We start from the raw sequence: 23,275 nt of genomic DNA, 5'->3' as shown, positions 1-23,275 counted from the left end.
TCTAAAACTGAAGACGGGTGGTGAACACACAATACAATATACAGGTGATGTGTTCTAGAACTGTACACCTGAGACCTATGTAATTTATTAACCAATGTCTCCCTAATAAAATTCAATGAAAAGGGAAAAAATAAAACTGAAGACAGAGGTGCCTGCAGCCCAAAAGCTTTTGCCTCCAGGTCCCGTATACAGTTGGCAGCTGTGCTGGTCAGAGGTTGTGCAGCTGCTGCTGTTGCAGCCAAGGAGCCAGGCTCTACACAGAGAAGAGGAAGGCGCAGGCCTGTCCTACAGCCCTCCCCGCCCCGCCCCCCCCCCCCCCCCGAGGAGCAGGGGGGGCCAGGCTCTAAACCAGTGGTTCTCAACCTTCCTAATGCTGCGACCCTTTAATAGTGATTAATCACAAAAACAATATGTAATTATATATGTGTTTTCCGATGGTCTTAGGCGACCCCTGCGAAAGGGTCGTTTGACCCCCAAAAGGGTTACGACCCACAGGTTGAGAACCGCTGCTCTAGACAGTCCCTGCCGGGTTCTGCCGCTCCAACAGGGCGGTGGGGATGCAGGCTGGAAGCCACACAAACCAGAATGACCCTTCCCAGTGGCCAGTGGCTCACACAGCCCTGCCTTTTAAGTGAATGAACTGCCTATTTCCAGGGTCAGCCCTCGGAGAAGTGCTGGTTTGGAAAGGATTGGGGAGGGGAAGTGACGATCATACGGCTTTCTATTAAGCCCGTCTGTGCTGCTGCAGCGAACCTTTTGAGAGGGGAAGTCCAGCTAGAGCCCAAGGAGGGCCTTCAGCTGTCATTTTTAACAGTTAAAATGATTAGCTTGAAATATTAGCTAGTTCCCCTTTCCTTTGATAAAAGCTTCCTTTTAGCCGCTTTGCCGATTTGTCCTCAATGGAGGACAGCTGAGACGGGCTTCTAGGAGCAAGGGAGCTGGCCAGAATCCTCTCCTCCTCAGCTGTATCCGCTTTTAAGGGCAGGCAAAGCTGCACTGGGCCTGACCAAGGTGGAGTTCCTGAAGGGGGTCCAGCATAGTTGCTTCCTCTCTCTTACTCTACAAACTGGACATAAAGAATTCCTGTTCCTTCCTGTGTCAGTTAAGTGGGAGAAGGAAGAAAGGTAGCCCCTTGGGTGGAGTTCCTGGTCCAGCAGAGGGAGAAAGGGCTGCTCACCTCGCTCCTGTGGTCCGACGCAGCTTTTTCCGATCGGCATTGCACCACCCACCCACCCACCCTGCACCCAAAGCCAGGCCCTCAGAGCAGAGTCCAGGGTAGAACGGGTTTGAGCAAGCACTGTTAGGCAGTGGATCCATGTGTTGGAAATCTGGGTTACTTTGGGAGGGAGAACTTAATGGAAAAGACTTCCATGCAATCTGCTAAGCGGAAGTAAGGCATTCACAAGGACGGTGGGAGGTTCGCTTAAAGGGAAAACGCGGCCTAAAATACTTTCACCTAAAGTTGTTTCACGCAGTTTTGTATGAAGAGCTACTTTATCCATCCTGAGTGTTTTGGAAATACAGGCTAGATACAATAGGACACATTAGAAAAAGGTAAAGCGCGCAAATTTAAAACATGACATACAGAAGAAACCAGAAAGGTAAGCTACTGAAGGTAAATGTTTAGGAACAACTCGGGATAAAAGCGGAGCCCGTGGGAGGCCCAGGACACCCCTCTGCCTGGTGGAGGGCAGATCAGCCCAGCCTGGAAAAGCCATCACCACTGAGTAAAAGCAGGAGAGGCATTATCCGTGTCTGCTCACAGCTCCGGAAACAGAAATGTCACCCTGAGCTCTTTCCAGACAACAGGCTTCTTCCTACTAAGAGTGGGCCAGAACTCCGATGTTCAGGAGGAGACGAGCAGATCCTATTTACAGTCAGTCCCTCCGTGCGCAGAGCTGCAAGCCCGGGCAGAGGTGGTCTGGCTGGCCACCTAGAATGAAAATGCCTCGGGAAAAGCCAAACGAGCTCACTGCTGAACACCATTGTCAGCTAAAAGGAAAAGAGATCCCTTTTAAGGAAACTATTTAACTTCAATAGGCTGCTTTTCTGCCAGGATTTTCAATTCCTCTGAACATTCAAAGCCGAGACACAGACTGCTGCACGTATGTCTGATACTGCCCCCCCTCCCCCCAGCTCCAGCACCAGTTGTTAGCCCAAAATAAACCCCATTCCACAACCATATATGTCCACGGGCCCAGAGCTGGGGAGGAGCAGCAGGAGGTAGGTCAGGTCCCTGGGCCCCAGCCACACTCCGTGGCTGCTGCACACCATGCACATCACCCAGCTCAACCGGGAATGCCTGCTGCACCTCTTCTCCTTCCTGGACAAGGACAGCAGGAAGAACCTCGCCAGCACCTGCCCCCAGCTCCGGGCCGTGTTTGAGGACCCCGCGCTCTGGCCCCTGTTGCACTTTCGCTCCCTCACGGAACTCAAGAAGGACAACTTCCTCCTGAGCCCGGTGCTCAGGAGCCTCTCCATCTGCTGGCACTCCAGCCGCGTGCAGGTGTGCAGCGTTGAGGACTGGCTCAAGAGCGCCTTCCAGAGGACCATCTGCAGCCGGCACGAGAGCCTGGTCAGTGACTTCCTCCTCCAGGTGTGCGACAGGTAGGCCGCCTCCTGGGCAGCGCTGGCACTGGCATCCAGAGCTCTAGGAGGCTTCCGGGGAGCAGGGAAGAGCAGCTCACAAGACCTAGATGGCTCTGCTTCCAGGGTCCTCAGACCCTCTAGGGCAGTGGTTCTCAACCTCGGCTGCACGTTAGAATCACCTGGGAATCTTTTTAAAATCCTGATTTCTGGGCCTCATCCTCCGGAAATTCTGTTTCTTTGTTACTAATGTGGCCCCACCCCATAACAAAGAAACAGAATTTCCGGAGGATGAGGCCCAGAAACCAGGATTTTAAAGATTCCCAGGTGATTCTAATGTGCAGCCAAGGTTGAGAACCACTGCCCTAGGCCCACCCACAGCACAGCCCCCAGAAGATGGATAAAATCATGAGGAAACAAGCTCCTCTCAGCCTCACAGGCCTAGAGCAGAGGAAGAACTGGCCTCAGCGCGCTGTCCTTCAGGCGGCCGCCCTCCCTGGCAGCCATTACATGTTAGGTGGGTCCTGCTGAGCCAGGATTTTCAAGGTCAGACCTCAAAAAAAGATTCCTAGATTCAGCAATCAGTCTCCCCCTCCCCCGCCCAACACACACACACACATACACACTCTCTCTCCCCCCTCCAGCAAGCAAACCCCAGGGGTCATGAACTGCAGCTGCGGAAGGAGAGCTGGGATGCTCTGGATGAGCTGAACCCAGCCAGACTCGGGGTAGGGGTGGTGATACGTCGTCATGGTCTCCCCAGTAGAAACGTACTAATCTGCACAGTTCTAGGGAAGGGTGTTTTAGTCTAATTTTTCAAACCAAAGCTCTAAGAGGTCGGATGATTTGCCCACAATCTAGGATTGCCAGATTTTAGTAAATAAAAATTCAAGACTCCCAGTTTAAATTTCAGATAGAATATCTTTGTTAAAAGTATGTCCAAATACATCCTGTATTCGATACGTCAACCCTACAGCAGACAGAGGCTGAGCCACATGCCAGCTCCCTTGTCACAGCCTCCTGCCCAGAGCAAGAACACAGACTCCCTCACCAGGCTCTCCCTGAGCCGTCACTAATGCGGCCTGCCTTCGGGCAGGGCAGCCGCTGGCTACTAACACCAGGCTGGGCCAGCCAGGCAGCACGACAGGAATAGAAGAAAATGGTGTCGTAGCCCACCTGTTCTTTTAAGGCGGTAGGAAGAAAACAAGACAGGCTAGGTCTGACCTAGCCACTAGGACGAGGCCCTCACAGGACCAGCCCATTCCAATGGGTTTAACAGGGCCCAGACATCAGACTGGGGGGGGGGGGGGAGGTGATAAAATGGCGCAGAAAGCTTGCCCTGAAGTTGCTCTAATCCCCCAAACCAGCAAGGTGTGGAATGGGCCTCCCAGGCCACTGTCTGGGTGCAGCAAGGGCTTGGAGGTTGGGGTTCTGTGCTGAGTCCCCCAGTTCTATTGTCCGATTATGTGACCCCAACCCAAGTATTTAAACTTTCAACCTCATTTCTTCATCTGTAAAATAGGACAAGTCGCCTATCTCACAGGATAGGAGGGTTAGTGACACAGTAGCACTGGCATGTAGTGCATATAGATAAGTATCATCAAAGCTGGTCTGGCATCAGCGGGGCTGGTGGTGGGAACAGCAGGGGCTGGCTGGGCAGGGAGGGAGTGGCTCTTTCTCTTTCCAGTCTCTTCCTGCATCAGGATTATTCTAAAGGTTCTTAGAGGACGGGATCACTCACCACCCTTGGGGCTTAAACACCTAATCCCCATAACCCTCCTGAAGGTAACAATTTCTTCCACTTGACACAAGGAGGTGGCTCAACAAGGTTCAGACATTTGTCCTGGCTCAAACCAGCAAGTCAGTCACAGGCAAGTCACTGGAGCTCTCTGGGCCAGTGTCTTCACTCACAAAACCGAGGGTACCGGGGCTGATGTGAAGACTAAGGCAGACATGTGTTTACAACTACCCATGCTGTCTACACCCCAAATAAAAATCCTCACACCCCCACTGGCATTATTCCCTCCCTACTGGGTGGGGTGGGTTCAGTGTGCGAAATGTGGCTAGGCAAGTCTTTTATTTTAGTTCTGTACCCTCTGCCCCAGGCACCAGGGAGCTGAGCTGGCCTAGGCAGGTGCAGTCAAGGGACTGGGGAAGCTGATGGGGCAAGGGACAGGGACTTCCCCCTCTCAGTTCCTCCCTCTGCTTACAGGGAGCCAAGGCCTGTGCCCACCAGGAGTTCTTTTTAAATATATATTTTTATTGATTTCAGAGAGGGAGGGAGGGACATCAATGATGAGGGACTCACTGACTGGCTGCCTCATGCACACCCCTCACCCTGCAACCCCAGCAAGTGACCCCCGGGAATCGAACCATGATCTCCTGGTTCATAGGCTGCAGCTCAACGACTGAGCTACACTGGCCAGGTCCATAGGTCCTTCTTGACCGGAGCAGACTGTGTTTACAACTACCCATGCTCTCTACACCCTAAATAAAAGTCCTCACATCCCCACTGGCATTGTTCCCTCCCTACTGCCCCACCGGGAACATTAGGCTGAGTGACAGCCCAGGGCACACCGCAATCAGGCAAGTCCAACTTGGCTCCATCAGGCCCTGGCAAGGCTGGGTAGAGGGTCTCCAAGCTTCCTGGACAGGCTACCGCTGTCCCTCACTGCGCACCCTGGGCCTGGTTTGTCGTCTGGGGTCACAGTGGGGATGCAATAACTGCCCCGTCAGCTGAGCTGAAACCAGGGCTTAGAACCCAGAGCCCCCAGCCTGCCCTCCTCACAGCGGGAGTGGGCCTGTCTCTAGCCGGGCCCTGGCAGCCCTTCCTCCCTCCTCCGAGGCCAGGAGAGGCGGCCTGGCCTGGCGCGCTCGCCACGCCCGCTTCTCGCGCATACTGATGGCAAGAACTACAGCGGTGCCTCCAGGACCCAGCGCCGCCTCTGTCCCAGCAGGACCGGGGATCCTGGGCCTAAGCAGCCACGCGGAGTGCGGCACGGGGAAGGGAAATGGGGCCCCAGCCCGGGCTCGGCCCCGGCCGCAGCATCGCAGCCAGGACGTGCCTTCAAGTCGCTGGGCCGTTCCTCCTGTTAGGGGTCGGGCACCGCCTCCCAGGGTTCCTGGGGGGGACGACCGAGACCGGGCGCTCCTGCACCGGCGTGGCCGGGGCCGCCAACCGCGTCCTCCTCAGCCCCGCCCCTGTGACAGTCACCCTCTCTGCACAGGTGCCCCAACTTGGCGTCCGTCACGCTGTCCGGCTGCGGCCACGTCACCGACGACTGCCTGGCGCGGCTGCTGCGCTGCTGCCCGCGCCTCCGCACCCTGCGCCTGGAGAACTGCGCGCGCGTCACCAACCGCACGCTGGCGGCCGTGGCGGCGCACGGGCGCGCGCTGCAGACGCTGCACGTGGACTTCTGCCGCAACGTGAGCGCCGCCGGCCTGCGCCGCCTCCGCGCCGCGTGCCCGCGCCTGGCGCTGCGAGCCGAGCACAGCGCGACCATGATCCCCGACCAGCCGCGCTGCCCGCCGGCGCCAGGCCCGGCCCTCCGCACGCTGCTCCCGCGCTAGGCCGCCGGGCCGCGGAAGGACACCGGCCACGGCGCTCGGCCGAAGGAGCCACCCCAGCTCCGCCACCTTCCGACGGAGGCTGATCTTCTGAGCCTGTTTGCCCGTTTGCAAAATGGGGATATGAATGTCTACCTCACTTTAGGATTTTATATGCAGGATGAATACGAGATTAAATGACCTGAACCTTGGAAAACACTCGCGTGGTTCTCTCTAAATTCCAGCACCTTGCCCGCCTCCTTCCGCAGCAGCGGGAGGCGCCTACACCCTCGGGGTCTGCGACCGCCGTCGGGGGTCTAACCCCAGTGAGACAAGGACCGCCGAGCGGGCCGGTGCGCCTGGGCGAGGCTGCCCGCCCGGGAGGCCAGGACTTCGCGGCCGACGCGGGCAGGGAGCCCTGGGAAGGGGACTGAGTGGCTCAGGGGGCCGACCGCTCGCTCCAGCAGCGCCCCTAGCGGCCCCCGGAGGCCCCGCCGGCGGCGGAGGCGCCGGCTTCCCAGGAAAGGGGCCTCTGGCCAGGAATCTGGGCGGGGCTCGAGGCCCGAGAGAGCGGCCCGAGGGCGACAGGGGTTCCGTACGGAGCGGGGCTCCAGGTGCCCGGCCCCGCCCGCGGCTTCGCTCCGCGCTCACACGAGTCGGCTCGCTTTTCCTCGGGGGAGGGAGGTGTATTCCTAGGAGCTACTGCACACACGATCCTAGAAATGTGCTTGTTGAGATTCTTACATAAATTACAGTTATCCTTATTTTCTACCGTTTTCTCATATCATAAAGGAAAATGAGGCATTTCAAAAACCCAGAGTAGATAATTAAAAACAAAAGCAGCAGAGAATTAAAAACAAGCAGCAACCCTGTCTAGGTCCTTAGATAAACGATTATAAACTGATGCAGTTAGGTGTTTACCTGTTGGACTTGTTGAACGTGGGCACATGCCTGGTCTTCGATTTCAGGGCTTTAGTCACTTAGGTCACCCAGCAGCTTTCTGGTCCCAGGAACATGGCGGGAAACTGGTTTAGGGAGCAAGTCTGCCAGCACTAATGAGCACTGAGTGGTGGGTGATGCTCACACTCTGGCTCAGCCCATCACCCGCTGAGACCAAGACCCCTTCTTTACACACCTGAGGCCGGGTGTTTCCTCTTTGTGAAAGGGGAGCTTGATCCCTACTCACAGGTTCCTTATTTTTTTGCCCAAATATTGGGGGACCAGTGAGGAAAACGACAAGTTCTGTTCTCATGGTGCTTACATTCCAATGGTTGAAGAGACATTAAGTAGAGTTCTCACTTATTATTGATAGGTTCTTGGAACTGGGCAAATGCGCATATAATGAAATCAATTCTACCATAAGCTAGTTGATATAAACAAGTTAACTTCCTAGATCTCATAAGCGTTATAACTAAACAATGTTGAATGAAAGGTTACAGTGCCTGCTGTAATCCTCCTATATAATAAAAGGCTAATATGCAAATGGACCAAACGGTGGAACAACCAGTTGCTATGATATGCACTGACCACCAAGGGGCAGACGCTCAACGCAGGAGCTGCCCCCTGGTGGTCAGTGCACTGCCACAGGGGGAGTGCTACTCAGCCAGAAGCCCGGCTCACGACTGGCGAGCAGTGGTGGTGGCGGGAGCCTCTCCCACCTCCGCGATATTGGCAGGTGGTAAGGAGTGAGGGGGTCCCAGACTGTGAGAGGGCACAGGCTGGGCTGAGGGATAATCCCCGCCCCCGAGTGCATGAATTTTGTGCACTGGGACTCTAGTCTTTATATAAGTACTAGAGGCCCGGTGCACAAAAATTTGTGCACTGGCGGGGGGGTATCCCTCAGCCCCACTTGTGCCCTCTCACAGTCTGGGACCCCTCGGGAGATAACAACCTGCTGGCTTAGACCTGCTCCCGGGTGGCAGAGGGCAGGCCCAATCCCTAGGTGCCTGCCCCGCAGCCCCTGGTTGAACTCAGAGCAGGGCCGATTGGGGAGTTGGGGCGCCGCCCCCTGTCATGCACAGAGCAGGGCGGATCGGGAGGTTGGGGAGCTCTCCCCTGTCACATACAGAGCAGGGTCGATCAGGGGGTTGGGGAGCTCCCCCATGTCATGCACAAAGCAGGGCCCATCAGGGGGGTTGGGGCCCCACCCCCCGTCACACACACACAGCTGCAGGGCAATCAGGGGGTTTGGGCGCTGCCCCCTGTCAAGCTGCTCCAGAGCCAGGAGGCCTCACGGCTCTGCTGATCCCAGTGCCGGGAGGCCTCGCGGCTCTGCTTGACATCAGGGCAGTGAGGCCTTGCGGCTCCACTGATCCCGGGTTCGGGAGGCCTTGCGGCTCCGCTGATACCGGTGCTGGGAGGCATATTACCCTTTTACTATACAGGATAGAGCAGCCGTGGGCAAACTACGGCCCGCGGGCCGAATCCGGCCCATTTGAAATGAATAAAACTAAAAAAAAAAGACCGTACCCTTTTATGTAATGATGTTTACTTTGAATTTATATTAGTTCACACAAACACTCCATCCATGCTTTTGTTCCGGCCCTCTGGTCCAGTTTAAGAACCCATTGTGGTCCTCGAGTCAAAAAGTTTGCCCACCCCTGGGATAGAGGCCTGATGCACGGGTGGGGGCTGGCTGGTTTGCTCTGAAGGGTGTCCTGGATCAGGGCGGGGGTCCCGCTTGGGTGCCTGGCCAGCCTGGATGAGGGGATGATGGTTGTTTACAGCTGGTCACACCCCTTTCAGGGTCGGGGTCCCCACTGGGGTGCCTGGCCAGTCTGGGTGAGGGGCTGAGGGCCGTTTTCAGGCTGGCGGGTGACTGAAGCTCCCAACCTCTTTTTTTTTTTTTTTATCCTGGGATTTATTTACCTTGTATGGCTGTCACTGGAACTGAGAGCGGCCTTAGCTCTGAGGCTCGGCTCCAGCCCTGAGACCTCGGCTGCTGAAAGCAGGTATCTGGCTTTGTTTGGCTTCTATAATTGAAACACTGTTGCAACTCCAGTTCTGCTGGCTGGCTGAAAGCATGGGGTTTGTTTAGCTTCTATAATTGCAACATTGTTTCTTAAGTGCAGCTCCGAGCCCAGCAGCGGCAGGCGGGGAACTTTGGCTTCCTCCTTCACTGGAGCAAGCAAGCCTCCTGTTTGCTTCAGCTGCCTGGCTGCCGGCCGCCATCTTGGTTGGCAGTTTATTTGCATATCGCCCTGATTAGCCAATGGGAAGCGTGTCGGAGGTATGGTTAATTAACATGTTTGTCTATTATTAGATAGGATGGGGGAGGGGAGTGAGCACAGGGTAAGGGGGAAGCCTCTTCAAGGGGGTTGACCAACATAAGCCTCATTTGAGAAGGTGGCACCTGAGACATGAAGTGAGGGAGGCAGGGAGGGAGCTGAGCAGCACCTGGGAGTTATTCCAGGAAGAGGGAGTAGCCGGTTCACCAGACTAGGAGCTCAGCTGCTATACTAGGGGAATAGGGGAAAGAGAGGAGGTGGGTGTGTCTAGAGCAGAGAGTGAGAAAGAAGGGCAAGCAGGAGTGATCAGAGAAATAAGGGACAGGGGAAGCCATGGAGGCCTCACAGGTAATTATGAGATTGAAATGAGAGCTGGACTTCTCCCATCCAGCCTACCCTGAGCAGGAGCCAAGGGAAGGTGCTGAAATTTCTCCAGGCAGAACCTGTGGGCAAGCAAGCAGAACCCAACCCTTCCAGGGACTGCTGAAGGCCTGTTGCTGCCCCCTGGGCCCATTTGGGCCAGTGCTTTGCCTGGAAACTGGTTGGCACTGAATCCCAGCCTGGCCTGTGTGGGAGAACCAGTCTCTCAGCCACCACCTGCAGTGGGGAGGGCCCACCACCAGCCTGTGAGACTAGCTACCTATGGGGGATTTTACAGTTTACGCACCATACGCTGGGCTCAGGAGACAGGTCTTGCAGGAACTTCCTTTTCTTCCACTACTGCAACAATGTTGAAAAAAAGCTCAGGCTTCCAGGGGGTTAAATGTTTAAAACAGAGCCACTTAAGCCTCGGGACTTTGCTTTTGGCTTCTCAATAACCCCAATTCCCAGCAGGCTCTGTTTGCCCAAGTTGGAGGTTTAGTCTGGGGAACAACAGGGTTGTGGTTTCTGATTCTCCTCTGGCCAAGGCAGGTCAGCCCCCTCTAAACCTCAGCTCTCTTACCTGTGTATTGGGATGGCTAGAGAATCTTATTGCCAGGGTTTTGTAAGGAGCAGTGTGTTTGTAGAACAGAGGTCACTGCAAGTTCAGCTGGAATGGGGTAACCTGCATGCCTTTGAGGCCCCTTTTCCCATGGATGCTCATTTATAAATGAGGTTACATTCCCCAGCTAACCCTTCAATGCCTAGTAACCCCCCCCCCCAACCCCCCACCAATATACCAAGACTGTGGTGACCACAGGACTAAAGCTGTGTCCCACACTGTTCTAGGGCTCCTAATTCTGCCCCGCCCACCCAGGGAAGCTTTGGGTCCCTGAGCCCAGGGCCATCCGAGGTGCTCCCAGAAGGTGGACAGCACTCTGCCTCCTCACAGTCACTGCTCACCATCAGCAGCACTGAGCAAAGCACCTGACAGAACAGTGTCCTGCTGAATCTAAAAACTACTTTCTGGGTCTTCTCTCAGATCTGCACAGAACAAGGGGCACTCACTGCATGCTTAATTCATCTAGCAAACAGTGGGTATTGGTCGTGGGCGGGGCCACGCCCTCCCCCAAAGGACTCACTCTAGTCAGAAGACATGCAGCTTCGGGTGAGGGGAGATTTCAAGTGCTCACTCAGCTCCACCATCCATAACTTCTGACAAGTTATGACCTCTCTGAGCTTCAGTTTCTTTATCTGTATAATGGGACCCTCTCTGTGACCCTGCGATGAGATCATGTCTAAACTAGAGGCCTGGTGCACGGATTCGTGCACATTGAAAGGAAATGAATTAGAAGGTGGCTGGCAGGGCAGGACTGAGTGAGACGAGCTGGACACATCCTGGAGCCAACCTCCTGTGGGCCTTCGCCAGCTGGCCACACCTGGAGCAGCACTGGGGCTTGAAGGGTGTCTGCGGAGTGGGGTCCCTCGGCCTGGCCTGTGGGGATCGGGCTGAAACCGGCTCTCTGACATTCCCTGAGGGGTCCTGGATTGGGAGAGGGAGGTTCTCAGGTGACACACCCTAGAATTGGGCTCCCTCCTCTCTGGTTCTGGGTGCGTCACCCCAGAACTGCAGCTGCCAAGTCACCGCAGCTCAGCAACTCCTGTGTTGAGCATCTGCCCCCTGGTGGTCAGTGCGTATCATAGCTACTGGTCGGAGCATCTGCCCCCTGGTGGTCATTGTGTGTCATAGCTACCAGTCGAATGGTCAGATGGTCGCTTAGGCTTTTACATATATAGATGTGTAGTGCTGGAAGGTAGGGGTAGGAAAAGGAGTCCTCACACCTGTGTGTGTTGGGGGGGGGGAGGGGGTGGCACTAGAAAAGCCAAGTGCCTGGCAGAACCCAAGGCATAGTGCAGAGGAGGGCGAGCTGGGGAGATGGGGGCCTGACCTCCAGAGGAGGCACCTAGAAACGACTGGGAGTTACCTGTGCCTTCACAGCCTCCATCAGAACAGACCACAGACTTTCCCCAGCTCCTGAATGTTAATTCTTTTCATTCTGTTGTGACCGAGATAACCAATGGCCACATAGAGGGAATGCTAGGGGGAGGATGCAGAACAGACCCCCTGACTGGAGGCCGACCTCAGGTACCACACAGCGCCGGCTGGTTTGCACGGGAACCTCAGTGCCAGCAGACTGGGGCTACATGCTCTTAGGTCAGAGGCCCCAGATTGCTCCCTGAGAGGTGGTGCTGAGGCCTGTCTTTCAGGGACACACTGGCCAGTTTCTGCAAAGGCTGAATGTTTGGAGAGGACTGCTCGGCCCCCATCAGCTCCCACACGGGTGTGCTGACAGGAAGCTGGGACTCTCAGCTCTAACCTGGTGTATCTATGATCCAGTGCTTTCCCTCTCCTGACCCTGGATTTCTGGTCTGTAAAGGGAGAAGCTGATCCCTTAGCTTGAGCTCCTCCAGCTCTAGGATTCCATGCCCAAGACTTGCTTTTTGCTAAAAACCGAGTTAACCAGATGTGGGTGTCTCATGGCTGGGAGTGCTGGCCACAAAGCTGGGAGGCCCAGAACAAGGCCCTACCTTGAAGGGCCTGAGAAATCTTAAATTTTAAAGGCTGGAGGTCAAAGTTCTCGAGACTAGTTACGGGTCATAAAAAAACCACAAGTATTTGCTAACTGAATGAGTCCAGCAAACAGAGAAAGTGCCCAAGCCTCCACAGGGGCTGGAAGTGACCCGAGTAAAAGAAGTATCGTATCTGGCATTTCAGCTCCTCAGCTCAGGGATGCACACCTCCCTCTCCCCAGAGCTTCCAAAGTTGAGAGAATGAAGAACAGTGACAGGCTCCCCAGCAAAGAAACGGCATATTACAAACTAAGGCATCTGTGCAGATTTTCCTCGTAGGGTCAGACCTTCTGAGAAGCTGTCCATTAGACCTGACAGTCAGTGAGGCAGGATAGTAACACACTAGGAAAATTCCTGGCAAATGGGATGGGGAAACAGACAAAAAAATTAAACAAGGCCAAACAATCTGAACCACTTCCAGCTACCTGGTAAACTGCAAGATCTTACTTCCCCTAACCAAGGGCACTCGAGAGCATAGTTCATACCTCTCCTCCCTAACCAGAGAATGCATGGCTTAAATCACTCTGGTTGGGGAGATAGAGAATAGAGACCCAATTAGTGCCATCTGTGCCAGGCAAATCCACGGACAGATGAAGTCAGGGGAACAAATAAAAATCCAATTAGAGCCAGGCATATCCCAGATAAAAGTAAAACAGGAAAGCGGACCAAAGAATAATCCCCAATTCCCCTATATGCTCATTTTGGTGCTCACCTGGAAAGCTGATGAATATTCTGCTGAAACCCTCCCCTAAAATCCCTGCCCACAGAAAAGATAAAAACCCTCAATAACAAAGACCTAGTGTGGGCTCCCTCTACTGTATGCTCATGCCCCTTCTCGGACATGAACTTTTTGCTTCCTCCTAACCTCTAAGGGTCCCCATGAGGCATGCAGCCAGGGGAACAGTGAGCAATGGCAGCTTGTCCAGGGCTCACCCCCAGAACCTGTCTCCAATGCCCCCTTTTCTCTGACTTCCCAGTGGGCTGATGGCAGCCCCACTGTGGCTCACTTCTTTCCTACGTTTCTAGAGAGCCAAAGCAGAGCACCGCCTAGGCCAGCCGTGGGCAAACTACGGCCCGCGGGCCGGATCCTGCCCGTTTGAAATGACTAAAACTAAAAAAAAAAAAAAAAAGACCGTACCCTTTTATGTAATGACTAGGGGCCCGGTGCACGAAATTCGTGCACTGGGTGGCGGGGGGGGGGGAGTGTCCCTCAGCACAGCCTGCCCCCTCTCACATACTGGGAGCCCTCAGGCGTTGACCTCCATCACCCTCCAATCGCAGGATCGGCCCCTTGCCCAGGCCTGACGCCTCTGGCCTAGGCATCCACCCGGGCAGCGGGACCTGCAGTGGCAGCGGGGGGTGCCACGATCGGCGGGCTCCGCCCCTGCCCCTGCAGGACACCTCTGGCTGAGGCGTCCGGCTCGGGCAGTGGGGACCCGCAGCTGCAGCGGCCCCACGATCGTGGGCTTCGCTTTAGGCCCAGGCAAGGGACCCCTAGCTCCTGGGACTGCCAGCTTCGACCGTGCCCAGCTCCCATCGCTGGCTCCACCCCTACTTCCTGCTATCACTGGCCAGGGCGGGAAAGGCACCTGATTCTCCAATCATGGCTGGGGGGCAGGGCAAAGGCGGGTTTCCGATCATTGTCAGTGGCAGGGGGCTTCTTCCTGCTTTCCCTTTCGCCTCCCTGCATTGTGCCTACATATGCAAATTAACCACCATCTTGTTGGCAGTTAACTGCCAATCTTAGTTGGCAGTTAACTTGCATATAGCCCTGATTAGCCAATGAAAAGGGTATCGTCGTACGCCAATTACCATTTTTCTCTTTTATTATGTAACTAGGGGCCCGGTGCACGAAATTCGTGCACTGGGTGTTGGGGGGGGGGGGAGTGTCCCTCAGCCCAGCCTGCCCCCTCTCACATACTGGGAGCCCTCAGGCGTTGACCCCCATCACCCTCCAATCGCAGGATCGGCCCCTTGCCCAGGCCTGACGCCTCTGACAGAGGCGTCAGGCCTGGGCAGGGGACCCTCATTTCCCCCCATCACTGGTTCTGCCCCCAGCCCAGGCCTGATGCCTCTGGCCCAGGCATCAGGCCTGGGCAGGGGACCCCCAGACCCCTCCGATTGCTGGCTCTGCCCCTTGCCCAGGCGTGATGCCTCAGCCAGAGGCGTAGACCCCCATCACCCTTTGATCACCTGATCGGCCCCTTGCCCAGGCCTGATGCCTCCGCCAGAGGTGTCAGGCTTGGACAGGGGACCCCCATCTCCCCCCAATCACTGGCTCTGGCCCCTGCCCAGGCCTGAGGCCTCTGGCCCAGGAATCATGCCTGGGCAGGGGACCCCCATCTCCCTCTGATCACTTGCTCCACCCCCCGCCCAAGCCTGACGCCTCTGACCCAGGCTTCAGGCCTGGGCAAGGGGACCATCATATCCCCCCAATCCCCGGCTCAGCCCCCCGCCCAGGCCTGATGCCTCGGCCAGAGGAGTTGACCCTCATCACCCTCCGATCACCAATCACCGGATCGGCCCCTTGACCAGGCCTGAGGCTTCTGGCTCGGGCAGCGGGGACCCTAGGGCCGCCTTTGCCCTGCCCCCCAGCTCTTAGCTCCCCACTGGGTTTCCGATCACTGTCAGTGGCAGGGGGCTTCTTCCTGCTTTCCCTTTCGCCTCCCTGCATTGTGCCTACATATGCAAATTAACCGCCATCTTGTTTGCAGTTAACTGCCAATCTTAGTTGGCAGTTAATTTGCATATAGCCCTGATTAGCCAATGAAAAGGGTATCGTCGTACGCCAATTACCATTTTTCTCTTTTATTAGTTTAGATGATGATATTTACTTTGAATTTATATTAGTTCACACAAACACTCCATCCATGCTTTTGTTCCAGCCCTCTGGTCCAGTTTAAGAATCCATTGTGGCCCTCGAGTCAAAAAGTTTGCCCACTCCTGGCCTAGGCTCTCCCCTGGTGCTTCTTCTACCCTGAGTGCTGCCTTTGTGTCACTGTCCCCAGCTTGAAGAAACATCCTCTCAAAGTCAGTTGGACTTGTCTTGTGAAATCTTTCCTGCACAAAGTCAAGAACCCACATACTACAGGCCAGCCTGAGGCAGACACTCTCCTGGCCCAGTCCCTGTCCGGTAACAACAGGACCTGGAACCGTGAGCGTTAGCCTGTTGGGGGTGCCTCTGCCCTTCAGTCCAGAGCAAACTGACGGCAGAGGTCAGAGCCTCACAAGGCCAAAGTATTACTTTGATTTAAAATAGTCTTCGAGGCAGCAGATGTATCCTTCAGCTCAGCACACCCTCAGCCAGCCCAGCCCAGCAAGAGCCCTTGTCACTAGGAACCAGCACAGAAGCGGAAGGCCCGTCTCTAGTAGCCCCGGATCTGAGCAGCACACAGAGGCCTCCCTTCCCTAACGGAGCCTCCTGCTCCAGGGGCCTGGGCAGTGCCTCGTGACCCCGAGTGCTTCTAGCTCAGAGCCCTTCACCACTGCTGACTGAGCTCGCAGGTCAAGTAGTAAAAGCTTGTCTTTGCCCAGAAACCCCAGGTTCCCCAAACCTGTGATCTCTCTCGGAGACCCTGTTCTGGTTGAAGCCTCTGTTCGATAAAATAAGATGTCATTATTCTAATTATTATTAGACAGTCTCATTGGGAAAGATCCGTGCACCACATTATCTTGGACAACAAAACCATTTTCTTCTTCCAATTTCTCTTTGAAATACACACCTTCTATTTCCTTGTGGAAAACAACTGCCTGCAAGGCTGTCTGGCACCCTTGAGCAGGCATCAGTCTTGAAGTACACTCGAAGCAGCTTCTGGCTTGAACTTGCTGTAGATGGCAGAGAAAGCCACCCACAAGTCTTGTCCTCTTCCTTTCCCACTCCCAACAGCCAGTCTGTCTTCTGGGCTCCAAGATGGCCTTTCCCCTAGAACCACATGCTCACCCTGACATTCCTCCACACACAAGCACATGCCCAGGGTCCTCCAGCGCTGGGACAAGCACCAAGAGTGCCTGAAGTCACCTCTTCCCCAGCCCCTGTACCGCTCCCCACCGTCCATCACTCGAGAACATGAAAGCCACTCATCCGTTCTCGTATTAGTTCACATGTTTACTCACTCACTCACCCGGTCTCTCGTCCCCGCAGTATGCACGTTACCGTAAACTGCCCGGCTCTTTCATCCCATCAGCTTGTTCTTCACAGGCAGGACCAGAACCGTGTTACTTCGGTTAATTTCCCCCTTGCCTGGTACAGCTGCGTGCCGTACTCGGCATACCCCAGGGCTTCAGGAAAGGCTCTTTTTAGCACGTTACACTTTCAGCCAGCTATGGAGGAGGAAGGGTGGTGCTGAGAAGACGGGCTGAGTGGCTAACGCAAGGCCTCTGGAGTGAGCACAGTGAGAGACCCAAGATGGCCGAACAAATGACGGCAGGGCCTTCCCAGCCCCTGGGTCTGTGCCCATGCGGCCTGGCCTCTCTGCTAGGCCATCGCCACGCAAAGCCCACTCTCAGTGGGAAGGAATCTCTCTGGTGGTCAAAAGCCATCAGGCATCAGAGTAGCCTGAAAGCTCGCTTTCTCTCAGTCAGAAGCTCCATGCTGGTAACAAAAGCAGCCCACATCCTGTTTCCTGACTGGCTTTATTTCTCTGCATAAGGAACCCTGCACAGGCAATTCAAATTAAAACAAAATAAATATATGAATATTCATGTAAAACTGTCCTTTCTAATGAACAATTATACACAATGTACAATCTCATGTTCACTGGGTGGGTTTACAAAAATGTACCATTCCCAACTAAAAATGCACCAAAATGGTTCCATGCAAACTTATCAAAAGTGACCAAAATATGGAGGGAAAAACCTGACTGAGAGCACTTTGTCTTTGTTTTGTACAATCACAGAAAAATAAAAACATCTAATTTCTTTGTTACATTTAGAGTAACTAAATGTGGCCACTGTTTATAATATTGGTTTATGTTCCTAAAACATCTATGTATATCAACATGAAATTGGAAGTGAGCATTACTGAGAAAAAAGGGGGTGGCAGCACGGCACCCCCAGCCGTCAGTAGTCAGTGTCGGAGCCCTCAGTGTTGTCCACGTTTCGCGAGAGCATGTAGTTGTCCATGTCGATGGAGCGGCAGTTGTTGATGGCGTAGCGCAGGCGCTCAGCCATGACCAGCTGGCTGGAGTAGGGGGGCAGCCTCAGCTGGAAGAAGCAGGTCTGTGAGGTAGGCAGACTATCATAAGGCTGTGGAGAGAGAGACCCAGAGCCATGAGTGCAGCATCAGGGTGCCATGGGGGGAGAGGGGCTGCCCATTACCACCACCCAAAGTCGGGAAAGCACTTCTCCCTGCCTTCAAGATGGGCTGCACGGGCATGACTGAGTGGCCAACTCGGGGGGAGTAGACTGGCCACGGTGGAAAGAGCGTGGGCTCTGGTGTCCATAACCATCAAGACTTTTGGCGAAGATGCTTCCCTTCCTCTTCTCACTCTTCCAATACCTTCGTGTGTACAGTGAGAGCAAGCCCTGACTGGCAGGATGATGTGAGAGAACATGCTTCACACAGTGCCTGCCATAGAATAAGGGTGCAACAGAGTTCCCTCCCTTTCACCAAGAGGGTACAAATGTGAAGCTGCTTCAGGACCCCAACAGAGCTGGTGAAATGGAAGGAACAATTGCCAGGAACCCACCACGCTTCTGCTTCCCTCCATGTCCTTGCAGCGGGCACTCTGCCCGCTTCACCCGCCATGGCCACCAGCACACAGCTCAAGTGAGAAAGGAGACGTTAACTAAGTCCCAGGGCATCCATTTCACTGACAGGGATGCAGCCATTTAAAATGATAATTTTGATGACTTGCAGCAAAACAGAAAAGTGCTGGGGTTCCAGGGGTGGGCAAACTTTTTGACTCAAGGGCCACAATGGATTCTTAAACTGGACCGGAGGGCTGGGACAAAAGCATGGATGGAGTGTTTGTGTGAACTAATATAAATTCAAAGTAAACATCATTACATACAAGGGTACGGTCTTTTTTTTTTTTTTTTTTAGTTTTATTCATTTCAAATGGGCAGGATCCGGCCCGAGGGCCGTAGTTTGCCCACGGCTGGGTTAGACTGTTAAGCGGAAAAAAGAAAAATACAAAATTTTACATAAAAAATGTGTATGCTTGAGGCAAGGACTGGGAGGAATTACACAAAGGTGTAAGGTGAGAGTGGCTACGACTAGAGAGAGAGGATTATACATGTTCCCTGTCTCTCCCTGCAAACACAACCATTTTCAAACTGTAATAATTTTAACAATATTACATTGATTTTATGTGTTGTTTTAGTTTTAAAAAAAGAACCTGCCCACTCCCTCTTGAAACCAGCATCCTCTCCTTCTCTGAGACCAACACCCCACACCAGGTGAGTGCATTTCGAAGAGGTGGGAGAGGGAGGGCCCAGAAGCCTAACTGTGCCCAAGCCAGTGAGGACACAGGAAGCTTGAATGCAGAAAAACCCGAAGTAGCAAAGACACTGGAGGGAATGTTAGCAGGTGGCTCGGACTTGGAAACTGGAGAAATGGTTTAAGAGTCAGTCACAAAGGAGAGACCAGCAGTGGTCAATTTTCTAAGGCTGACACCCCGCCCTCTCCTCCCTCCCCCACCAGGCAGGGGATTAGTGGCAGATTAACTCCAGGGATGGCAGGGGTAGCCCTGGATAGATATAAGGCAAGGGGTTTTTCCAGAGCTGAATAGAAATAAACCAGTTCCTCCTCCCCACCTCTTTCTGAAGCAACAAAACAGATTTACAACTTATAGTTTCTGGCAAGTCATGTAGAAAATTTATGGAAAGGCTCTTTCATAGCCCTTCCTGTGCATGGCCTCTCCAATAAGCCTAGCCCAGGAGTGGAGCCCAGGCGGGCAGCCTCAAGAGGCAGTGGGGGAGGGATGGCTTTGGCTACAGCAACTTCCAGGAGTAGTTACTGGAAAAACACCAGAAAGGCAGATACTGAAACCTGCTGAAACTGGCAGGAAGGGCCCTTGTGTGAAGAGGCCGAACTTTCCTTACTGTTTCCAGAATAAACACCATGGACCCTGTTTGGAGGACTGCCCAGCTTGGGGCAGGAGGAGGGAGCAGGGATAGAGGGAACATAGCCACTTCTAACTTAATGCTGGGTTTGAGGGATATACCAGATGTTCAGGAGGTAGAAAAAAGGGGATCTAAGTCTGCCCTCAGGAAAGCATCCAGGAGGGCTTCCTGGAGGAGATGACATTGTTGTTAGGCTTAAAAGATAAATAAGTGCCTGCTAAGCATAGATGGAAAAGTGTGTAAAAGAGAACTTGCTAAAGCTAGGGAACAGCGTACAAAGGCATGGAAGTTTAAAAATATGGGGAGAAAGGCCGGCGGTCCATTATAGCCAGAACATAGTAAGTGTCAAGAGGTTATATCACAAAGTGGGGCAGAGGCCAGACTGGAGGTGTTTAAGGCTGCAAAGGGGGTCAGCATTTGTCCTGGAGTCAATGCAGGGGCTCCTGAGTGGTCTGAAGGGAGGAGGGACATGGTCAGATGGGTGCTTGAGAAAGATGACTCTGGCAGCAGTGTGCATTCAAGACTCTAAGCCCTTTTATTCCTAGGCCATCTGTCAAAACGGCAGCTGGGCTGGGGCTCTGCAGCTGGGGCCTTTCATCAGGCCCCAGAGACGCTGCACTGCCTGCTCCACGAGGCACATCACACAAGTAGTCGCAGAGCACGTTACCGCTGCTCCCCACGTCTTCAAGTTCCTTCTAGAGCATGTGCACCAGCTAATGGTTAGCATCTTCATGAAACAAACAGGACCATGTTCCAGTGGTAAGTCACACAAAGAAAAGGGGGTAGGAAATAAGAGACAAAGGCAACATAATGACCCATCCTCCAAGCCTAGCTTTCACTCAGGAAGATACTAGGGTTTATGGAAGGTTGTTGGTTATAGTGCACATTCTACATCCATTTTGGACTTTTTAAACTGAGGTTATGTGATTTTTCTGAACAAGTTTTTCTGCTTGAATTTTTTTTAAATTAGGAAATTCCAAGCATTAAGCCTGAATTGGCAGGCCTACTTGAGGGTCACAATTTGGTTTCCTTAACATGCAATAAGGACAGACATTACCAAGGAGGAAAATATAGCTTACTTACCCTATCAACCTTCATGATTTGAAATCTCTGAGAAATGTCAGCAGTGTTGGCTGGTAGTCGAGATCTTCCAGACACAAACCTCATGAACAGCACCCGCTCCTCATTGGAGAACTCCTCCAGCGTGTGCCAGAACCACTGCACCAGCTGATGCTGCTCATCTACCTCCCGGTACCGCACCACTTTCTTCAGCACTTCTACCGAGATCTCTGGCATCCCACACACCATCTGCTCCAGCTGCTTCGCTGTGAGGAGGGACAGCAGTGGCACGGGGATAATCCAGGACATCCCTTCTCGGACTGCAGCCACCTGCCCCCAGAAGAGGGTGTTCATTCAATATGTGAGCACAGAGTGGGCACCTTCCACCGGCCCAGCCACTCCCCAGACCTTCCTGTTACCCCTCAGAACTCCAACAACCATTGCCCACGTGCTCAGCCCACCCTCCTTCCCTCAGACCCTTTGTTAGAGCTTCTCCCTGCTTATGAGACTCAGATGCTCCTCTGGTCCTAGTTCAAGTTCAATTTAGGAGCCCACCTCCCCTTCCCCACACAATCCCAGTCTGCTGGGCCTCCCCAATGCCAAGCCCACTCATTCACATTGCCACACATGTGGCCACAAGCTGTGAAAGTGTGCTGTGTGGGATAGTCTGAATCCCCGACACAGTAAGAAGCTCTTAGAGGACGTGTCCAGCTTCCACTGTTTTTGTAACTTACGTTTTTCTTTTGAAAACAGTCATTTCTTGGTAAAAAATATTTGTGTTCATTGTTAAAAAATAAGGCCGAAAAGTACAAAGAAGAAAGTAAAACTGGAAATTCTTTGTAAGAGGGCAGTAGAAAGGACAGAGAATTTAATTAGGAAACTCAAGTTCCAAATCCCAGCTCTACCACTTCTTTTACTGTAATTTTCTCACCTGAAAAGTGAGGCACATACTGCTGCTCACATAATTATGATGAGGATTTTAATTGAGTAACTACAAGAAAGTCTGTGTGATGGGAGTTTATACTGCCTGTTCTCTGAGAATGCCGAGGGGGAGCTGCTGGGGCTGCCCACACAGTCTGTTTAGAACTCCTCTAAGGTTGCAAGTAGTGCATCCCATACAAACAGAATCACCACTCTTCAAGGTTTATTTCATAAATACACCTTCACTCTTGGCCAACTCAAAACTATCTAACATAAAAAGAACAAACCCAAACAAAACCCAAGAACCTCCACAGGGCCATACCTTGAGGAAGCCCTGGAGGTATGATTGATATAGAGTTGTCATGCCTGGGACTAAGAAACAGGATTGGCAGTCTCTACTGATATTAAAATACCTCAGCTGAGAGATTAACCAAAGAATTTATATGCATATACGTATAATCCATGGACAGAGACAATAGTGTGGTTAAGGCCTGGGGTGGGAGTGGGGTTGAGGGGGGTCAATGGTGAAAAAAAGGGGACATCTGTAATAATATCAACAATAAAATAAATTAAAAATGAATAAAATACGTCAGACAAAGTCATCCCAAAACAAGATGTCATGCCTGGTAGAATATAAACCAAAAGCTGTCTGAAAAACTGAGGCTACAGTATGGGCTGGCTGGCTGCTTGGGCAGGGGATAACTGGGGGCAGCTATGGGAAGAACACTGGGTTCTAAGCGACAAGAGGAAGCAAAAGAGGAAGAAGGGCTCCTTATGAGAAAGGAACAAAGCCAGGCAGAGCAGAGCATCACTGACAGAAAGTGGAGGGTCAATGCAATCCTCAGAGGAAGGGCAGCAGAAGAGCCTGGATCCCGAAGTTAAACCTGGCTTGGGATCCTGGTTATGCCTTGGGCACATCACTGCATGTCTCTGGACTCAGTGTCTTCATCTGTGAAATGGTAGTAGTAATCCTTATCTCACAGAGTAACTATGGGAAAAACTATACATGAAGGTGCCCAAACTATGCGTGGCATGCAGGAGGTGATCAATACATTTTTAGCCAGTTATTCACTCTTTGAGGATTAAAAATAGTCAAGAACTAGAGACAAATCCTAAGCCCAGGCTGTGTAAATAGTATTGCTGACCAAACCCACCCTCTTTCAACTAAGGGATTTAGTGTTTTGATAGGAATTGGCCCAAAGTCAGAATCAAAGAAGGAACCAGGAGTTAAGGGTACAGAATATATGTATTTTAAATTACTACAAAGCCTCAGAGCCTGAGTCCAGCTCTCAATAAGACCTCAATATGTTTTGCAAATAAAGTATTACTGAAGTTGCTATTAAGAATTGGATAACCAAAAAATCATTTTTGGACACAATATTAATTTCTATGATCATACTCCCATCATTTATTAAATGCTTATTATGTCGACATAAAACAAGAATATATAGGATATAGACGGAAAGAATACATTTTTTATTTAATGTCTTACAAGCTAATTGAAGAAACAAGACCAAAACTCTGCAGCCTAATTCTTAGACAATACAGAGCATGTGATATCTTGAGGAATTTCTAAGCAACAAAAAAGACCTCTACAGGTAATGGACCTGTAGGAAAGCTGGTCTGTAGAGGAGACACACTCTTAGCTGGGACTTGAAGGACTGTAGCAGGAGAGAGGAAGAGGCACTCATGTGGGATTGCAAGATCCGTGGTTCAGGGCTTCTTTATATGGACCCTGATGACCAAACTGGAGTGGGGACATTGGGTTGGAGAGCAGTAAGACATGAGGAGGAGTAGGAATGCAGGGTATGAAGGCCTATGTCAGAGCTTGGCCTCAATCCAACCAGTGATGAATTCAGAGCTGCCCCAAAAAAGGCCTT

General features: G+C 52.8%; 2 protein-coding genes across 12 annotated transcripts in view; one reads left to right on the top strand and one right to left on the bottom strand.

The window, feature by feature from the left end:
- Positions 1 to 1,624: 1,624 nt before the first annotated feature.
- Positions 1,625 to 6,774, top strand: FBXL22 (F-box and leucine rich repeat protein 22). The gene is made up of 2 exons (XM_059698916.1): positions 1,625 to 2,607; positions 5,814 to 6,774. Exons 1-2 carry the CDS (start codon positions 2,273 to 2,275, stop codon positions 6,154 to 6,156), a joined length of 678 nt encoding a protein of 225 aa, XP_059554899.1. The 5' UTR covers positions 1,625 to 2,272; the 3' UTR covers positions 6,157 to 6,774.
- A 10,189-nt stretch (positions 6,775 to 16,963) lies between these two features.
- Positions 16,964 to 23,275, bottom strand: part of HERC1 (HECT and RLD domain containing E3 ubiquitin protein ligase family member 1) — a 193,038-nt gene continuing 186,726 nt past the window's right edge. For 10 of the 11 annotated variants that reach the window (XM_059698824.1, XM_059698814.1, XM_059698883.1 and 7 more), the window contains exons 77-78: positions 20,499 to 20,804; positions 16,964 to 17,594 (exon numbers count right to left, since the gene is read on the bottom strand). In XM_059698824.1, coding sequence (XP_059554807.1) covers positions 17,409 to 17,594; positions 20,499 to 20,804 — 492 coding nt within the window. In that variant the 3' untranslated portion in view covers positions 16,964 to 17,408. Of the gene's footprint in view, positions 17,595 to 18,448; positions 20,143 to 20,498; positions 20,805 to 23,275 lie in introns of those variants that run through there. The other variant, XM_059698855.1, reaches the window with a different exon arrangement.

This window comes from Myotis daubentonii, chromosome 1 (genome assembly GCF_963259705.1).
Source record: "Myotis daubentonii chromosome 1, mMyoDau2.1, whole genome shotgun sequence".
Lineage (NCBI taxonomy): Eukaryota > Metazoa > Chordata > Mammalia > Chiroptera > Vespertilionidae > Myotis > Myotis daubentonii.
Note: the sequence above shows the minus strand (reverse complement) of the source record. Positions and strands in the feature narration are given on the sequence as shown.